Below are 7,500 nucleotides of genomic sequence, written 5' to 3' on the forward strand. Positions count from 1 at the left end.
CAGACTGTCTCTGGAGCATTCAGAGCTTGTGGAAGACATAGACTGGCTTGAGAGACTACTAAGCGAGCAGTAAGCCGGAACCTCTGTGGTGGGACTTAAAATTAATGAGCCTTAAAGTGACAGAAACAGACTGTTACTGCAATGATCATGCAATGATTATGTAACATTCAAACAAAGGATGTGGACATTTCGCACAATAATCTTTGTAATTGGTCTAACTTATGGCTATTTCACCTGACACATGTTAAAGCTCCTCCCTCCTCCCTTTCCCTGCTCTCTCCTCCCCCACATACACCCGCTCTCCCTCCCCTGCCCTCTCACCAACCCCTCCCTTTTCCTGCTCTCTCCTCTCTCCCCCACATTCCCCCCGCTCTCATTCCCATGTTCCCTCCCCATCTCCTCCCTTCCCTGTTCTCTCCTCCCCCACATTCCCCCCTCTTCTCCCCTTTCTCTATCATATGATTGTTCAATCTTGTTATTATTACTACGTTAATTGCTACTGTTGTGTCAGCTAGATTTAGCTAGACATATGTTCTGTGAAGTCCTCTGAGACATGCTTGTGAATTAGGGCTATATAAATAAAATTGACTTGACTTGAAAGCTTTCACTCAGCTGACTATATAGGATAAAGTTTCTCTTATCTCTGAGCTAGCATCTGACAAGGCTGTCAAACTGTAAAAGGTCAAAGGTTATCTCTCTCATGTAGCAGGATTGTGATCAGAAAGTCAACTCAGTCCCGCCGAAGATGGCAAGAAGATAGATTGCTGACTCATGGATACTAGCTTTTAATGTGAGCTAAATGTGTTTGGGCGGCACAATAATATGACGAGTCTCCTCCATAGAGTGCCAAAGTAATGCCCTCTTCCGGTTTAGGCATACAAACCAAGGATTTTTATCCACTATTCTTTTTTCCATAAATGCTTATAAAAATAGTTTTACTAACCCAGGTAGATTTAGAATCAGGAGAGACCATATACCATTTCACACCAAAACTTTAAAAATTGTGGATTTCCTCCCCCTTTTAGACATTTTGTTTTTAAGTTTTGGTCCAAGTGAAATGCCCCCCCAGTTCCCCTCCCCCACGAACAGGTGTGCCCAAACTGTCCAGAGGAGGCACTGCTAGCGCAGCGACCAGAACTCATACCCCACCGGCTTCCCACCCACAGACACGGCCAGTTTGAAACCTCTGACCAAGCCGGAAGTACTGCTGCCGGAGATTTAACCCGGGTGGTAGGCGAGTGCTTTTACCTCTACATTACCCAGACACCCAGAAGGCAAGTCAAGTTGAGAAATAAAAACGTAAAGCATCTATTTGCCTCGATGATCGAACACGTTCGTTAGCCACCGGACAGGACAGCAGGGGCTCTATGGATCGCTTTGTTGCCACTGTTCCCCACTTTATTGTCCTGTGGGTGTCAGCGTAGAGCAGGGAGTTTGATAGCAGATATTGTCCTGTGGGTGTCAGCGTAGAGCAGCGAGTTTGCACAAATGCAGCATCACCTAAAAGTAGCACTACTGAATGGTAGGTACAGTATGCTAGTTGGCAGGTCCCTTATGGTCAGGCTGCTAACTGTCTTGTGTTGTTCCTCTTCAGGTATGACAGAGTTTTAAGTGCTTGTTGCCTCAGAGCCGACCTGGACATCCTCCCCTATGGTGATCAAACCGAGGTCAGAATTCTCTCCTCAGTCATACATGTTTTTCTAATGCTTTCTAACAAGCCTATTCAAATGGCTCTAGTTCTCCTTTTATTGTAAGTCTTACATCTGTAGATGACTTTTCTCTGGAACTATTGGCACCACAAACACATACCAAGATCTTTTTCAAAACCAATGACATCCAGCCACTTTGGGAGGTGACCAAAAAAAGAGGTCCTATTCAATTCTAAAACCTATGTATGTATGTATGTATGTATGTATGTATGTATGTATGTATGTACATGTATGTATGTATGTATGTATGTATGTATGTATGTATGTATGTATATATGTATGTTCAAGATTCAAGATTCAAGATTTTTATTGTCACTCCGTAGTACAAGTATCACGTGTGAAATTCTTGTGCTGTGAACTCCGTTTACAACATAGTACAAATATAACAGGGCATATGAGTGCAAAAACAACAAGCAATAAGGCAGTAGAGTGATAAGACAAGTCAGAGACAGTGGCATATTCACTGCACATAGGTGCACATGTCATGTGCATACTTTGGACGTACTTAAACATTTTAAATTCGACGTACAGGTGCAAATAGCATATACCTAATTAAACATACAATCTTGCTGTGTTGTGGCAGATAGGAGAGCGGGGGCTGAATCTGTCGGGGGGGCAGAAGCAGAGGATCAGCGTGGCGAGAGCGGTCTACTCCGACAGGGACATCGTCCTGCTGGACGACCCGCTGTCTGCTGTGGACGCCCACGTGGGCAAACGCATGTTTGAGGAGTGCATCAAGAAAGACCTTCGGGGGAAATCCATCATCTTGGTTACTCACCAGCTCCAGGTAGGAGAACATGATCCTGCTGGCATTAGCGCTAAGTCTCAAAGCAGTTTCTGTGCTGTGGCTAGCTCTGACACCTGACGGACAGGTGATAGTTACAGCACCCATCCGCTAAAAAAAAGTTGGTTAGCCCTCCATTGGTATCAGGAGAGCCAAGCATTGGTATATAATGTTTTTTTTTACACAGCCCTCCTTATGGAGATTGCAATTTTACCATTTGCACCACACATGCTCACAGAATTGACTAAAGCTTCATGTTCCACGTGTCTCCATGGACTATGGAAAGACTTCCTCAGACTTGAAATACTGAAATCTGCTCCCTTGGGACATTTTCAGTCAAGGATATGAAGATTAGACTCAGTTCTCAGCCGCTCACCAAACGTTTATTACTTTTCATTTATTAATGCATTTATTCTTAATCCCCCCATCCCTTTTTGTTACTTGTGTCTATTTGTACTATCTGTCAGTACCTGGAGTTCTGTGATGACGTTCTTCTTCTGGAGGATGGTGAGGTCCAGGAGGGAGGAAGCCACCGTGAGCTGATGAAGGCCAACAGACGCTACGCCCAGCTCATCACCAGCTACCTGATGGAACAGTCCAAGGTAAGACAATAGGCCCTATCTCACACCTGATGGAACAGCCTACTCTAAAGTAAGACAATACTCTTTTGGATCTGTCACATCTGAATAAATGGTAATAGCCATGGCATCACGCGATAATTTGGAGATGGAAGATCAAACAAGACCCTCGCAACTTCTGCTATTACGATCACAGAGACTTCAGAGGATTACGCATATGAACACCTGTGCTGTTAGGAATAAAATATTAATAAATAAGGACATTTCGAGGAAGACATGCAATCAGTCTGATTGTCTGATTGAACCAACTAGACAATTATCACAAAGGCTGGCTCTGAGGACCACGACTTGTTTTCATTTACCATAATGGTGACCATGCAGAGGTGAGTTGGTCGAGTTCAAACTGCTGATGTGACGATGCAAAAATCCCCAAAAGTTTATCCATGCAAACGCTAGTTTCACAAGTCGCCAAAACAGGATGTGAAGAATGAAGATGTTGTTTTAAACCGATAAAAATGCTCGTTCTTCAGGCCATTACGCACAGCGCAGCTGACTACGGCCAAAGACGATGGGATTTCAAACAAGATGTTACCATCTTATCGTAACTTCTATTACTTACTACTAATAGAATGCCACGGCAGCTGGTTTATCCAAAAATGCCTGCCAAAAATTTCCTGCAGTTGTGTCGGATCGAGGTCGGATCACGTTCTCACCACAAACGAACTGCACGAGAGTTCATTTGGGAGTGGACCGAGACCACTCTTTCTTGGCGATCTTGGTCCGCTTGTTTTGTCCCGCAATCGAGTGTGATTGCTGTGTTCACACTCCCCCAAACGAACCGCACCAAGGGGGAAAAAGCTCTCTGTTTTGGAAAAACTGCTCGAAACGAGACAGGTGTGAATACACCCTCAGATTAGGACTTGGGTTAAGGGTTTATAATCAACTTTTGGGTGATGGCTGTCAGTTATTCTGAGCTTGTCCAGATTGAGCAGTAACACCTCTTCCCTTTTGACAGACTCAGAAAGAGGAGGAGGTGTCACCACACCCTGCCCACCTGAAGGAGGCGGAGCTAAGAGAGCACACAGACAGAGGGGTCGTGAACCCAGGTAAAACATCATGCTTATGTCACTATCAACAAAGGAGTATATTGAATAATTGCACTATTTTGGCCTTGGATGGACGTGAAACCATTCTCATTGTCAAGAGGAAACTATCTGACAAACATGTCTACACTGATTAAGAGGCAATGCCAAAGTTGTGGTGTCCACTATTTCAGAAAGAAAATTTAATTTATATAGTGCTTTTCATTTCTTACATTTGCAATGGATTTTTGCTCTATAGCGTTATGCTTTTCATCATTCTAAATGCAGAGATATAGGAGCTTAGCATCTATATATCTTGTAATATAACCAGTTCTCTATGCTGTATGTAGCCTGATGCATTATAATGAGGTGACTGGTATCTGTGCTTCGCCCCAGGCTTTGACATGTCAGATGAGAAAGACGATGGGACGTCTGACAACAAACGTAAGTTGACAAATCTCAATAAGCTACAAATCTAAAGTTGTGGATCTTTATGTTGGTGCAGGGTCAACCAGGAGTCTAAATCGAAGAAATACAGGTTCATGAATAACTATTTGTACCATTTTAGTCGGGGGACCCATTTTTGTTTCCAAACCGTAGCTTGACATGTGTTCTTCTCTTCATTCCTTCATTCCTAGACCACAGAGCGACTTGGGGAGTGCGCTGCTTGGAACCCGAAATAGTGCAGTGGCGCATTTCATGCAATTCGGCATAGCGCCATAGCGCCAGCGGTTTATCTCACGAACCGTTCGTCCAATCGACTTCAAACTTGGGGGGTGCACTGCTGGGAACCTGACGGAGTGCGGGGTTGCGGGTGGGGGGGGGGGGGGGGGAGCGCTGCAAGCAGGTGGAGGATGGGGTGAAGAGTGGGAGAGCATGATGTGTCAATGCGGGGAAGAGGAGGGAGGGGAACGGGCACTGCATTCGTAGTAATAATAACAGTAGCAACACCTGGATGTATGTGTTTTTGCTGCATGTGAACACAATCCGGTCAGTGAGGACACAGTTTAAGCTGCTGGAAGACATTGTGATCTTGGGTCAGTCAAATCCTTCTCCTCCCCTGAAGCTGCTGTGGAGGCCGAGAACCAGCTGGTCAGTCTGGAGAGCGCCAGAGAAGGTGCAGTCAACTGGAGGACCTACAACTACTACTGCCAGGCAGCTGGAGGTCTGACACACACACACACACACACACACACACACACACACACACACACGCACGCACGCACGCACGCACACACACGCACGCACGCACGCACGCACGCACGCACGCGCGCGCCTATCAATGCGCAAACCCACACAATGCACACCTTCACAGACACAGACACACTTTGAGGTTTTGGTCTTTGAGGTTTGGTGTGACTTTGTTCCTGCAGGCTATCTGGTGACCTTCCTCACCATCATGGTCATCATCCTGCTGGTTGGAACCACGGCCTTCAGCAACTGGTGGCTTAGCTACTGGCTGGAGCAGGGCAACGGGGTAAGGACCACACACACACGCACGCACGCACGCACGCACGCACACACACACACGCACACGCACACGCACGCGCGCACACACATACACACACACACACACACACACACACACACACACACACACACACACACACACACACACACACAAACCCAGTCAAATGTGTTCTCAGTCAATCTGCACAACGGCGCAAGCAAGTGTCTTCTACTCATCTGATACAACATGGTGGAGACTCACTCACTCACTCACTCACTCACTCACTCACTCACTAGCACTCATGCGATACACTTAGGTCTCCACTGAGATCCTCAGATTGCTCTGTTGTGCCCCAGAACATCTCCAGTGTGGATCAGGGGAACATCTCCAGTGGGGGCCAGGGGAACATCTCCAGTGTGGACCAGGGGAACATCTCAGAGAACCCGGACCTGCCCTTCTACCAAATGATTTATGGCCTGACGGTGGTTGCCATGGTGGCACTTGGTGTCATCAAAGGCTACTCCTTCACAAAGGTCACTCTGCATGCCTCCTCCAAGCTCCATGACACCATGTTCAAGAAGGTACAGTGGGATGGCTGAACCCCAGCCACCATTCTTACGAGTTTGACTTATAGATTAAAAAAAGCCTTGTCAACCCATTTTAACTAGATTAAAGGATGAGTTGACCCAAAAATGAAAATTCAGACATCTACTCGGCACAGTTTTTTTTGTCCACAAAACAGTCCTGGAGTTTCATAGCAAAACGCTGTTGCAGAATTGTCCTAAACAATTGAAGTGAATGATGACCAACTTTCAAACATTAAAGAAAAAAATATAATTAAATGCCTCCATACTGCTGGTCTGGTATGAGCCAAGTCTCCACAAGCCCTGACATGCCAAGTTGACTTGAAACAATGTCATTTGTCTGCCTGCTTTTATCTGAAATCTGCACTAGCCATACGCTTAAAGTTTCACTTTCACTTTCACTTTAAGCTCACGGCTACAGTGAAGATTTCAGCTAAAAACAGGGTGATATATGACATCTAATCAAGGGATAACAGGAGCTAACCGCAGCTGACAGACTTAAGATAATAGCAGCAAAAGTGACCGACTTAGGAAAAAGTGACTATACCTGCCAATGAGCACCTGACAGAGTGGAGTACTTTATGTCCCTTTCTCAGATCATAGCAAGTCCCATGAGTTTCTTTGACACCACACCGACAGGCCGCATCGTCAACCGCTTCTCCAAAGATCAAGATGAGGTGGACTCCGTGCTCCCCGCCAACATGGACTCTTTCTGCCAGTTCTGTCTGCTCTCCACCTACACCATCATCACCATCTCAGCCATCTTCCCACCCCTGCTGGTAGCTGTGGCTGTGATGGGAGCTCTGTTCACTCTCATTCTCTTGTGAGTTCACGCCAGCAAACTAAAACTAAGTTCTACAGGGACCCATACAAAGGAATTCACTTTGCTGTGAAGTTGTACATACTGTAATGACTTATGATCAGCCAATGGTGGTAAATTATGATTGTTTGGTAAGTTAGTCAACACCAGAGTCACTTTAGCAGACAACCAACAATAATTGTCGATAATGATCAACAACCAATTAATAAGCAATCAATCAATAATTTCGCTCTCACATGTCCTCTACCATAGAGCTCAACGTGACATCATGACGTAGCTTTCGGTTCCGGAAGAGTGATTTGTCCATCCTTTTCTCCATCACGTTTAAAACAATCCTTATATAAAGTTTTAAGCCTCCACCTGGGCCCTTCTTGATCTAACTTCTTTCTCTCTCTTTCTTTAAAAATAAATAAAAAATAAAATAATCCTAAACTAAAACTCGTACCACTGTTCCTTCAGGATTTGTAGTTGTCATAGACTGTGCTCCATAGTT

The 7,500-nt window shown here is 45.3% G+C and overlaps 1 protein-coding gene across 1 annotated transcript in view; it reads left to right on the forward strand.

Annotated features, from left to right (window-relative positions):
* Nucleotides 1-1,594: 1,594 nt before the first annotated feature.
* Nucleotides 1,595-7,500, forward strand: part of LOC310772088 (ATP-binding cassette sub-family C member 12-like) — a gene marked incomplete at both ends in the record, with an annotated part of 17,359 nt that continues 11,453 nt past the window's right edge. Inside the window, 9 exons of the mRNA XM_083664553.1 lie at nt 1,595-1,667; nt 2,293-2,496; nt 2,961-3,095; nt 4,087-4,177; nt 4,550-4,597; nt 5,220-5,318; nt 5,527-5,630; nt 6,005-6,184; nt 6,784-7,010. Coding sequence (XP_083520679.1) covers nt 1,595-1,667; nt 2,293-2,496; nt 2,961-3,095; nt 4,087-4,177; nt 4,550-4,597; nt 5,220-5,318; nt 5,527-5,630; nt 6,005-6,184; nt 6,784-7,010 — 1,161 coding nt within the window. The remainder of the gene's footprint in view (nt 1,668-2,292; nt 2,497-2,960; nt 3,096-4,086; nt 4,178-4,549; nt 4,598-5,219; nt 5,319-5,526; nt 5,631-6,004; nt 6,185-6,783; nt 7,011-7,500) is intronic.

Source organism: Poromitra crassiceps (genome assembly GCF_964638095.1).
Source record: "Poromitra crassiceps genome assembly, contig: HAP1_SCAFFOLD_1936, whole genome shotgun sequence".
Lineage (NCBI taxonomy): Eukaryota > Metazoa > Chordata > Actinopteri > Beryciformes > Melamphaidae > Poromitra > Poromitra crassiceps.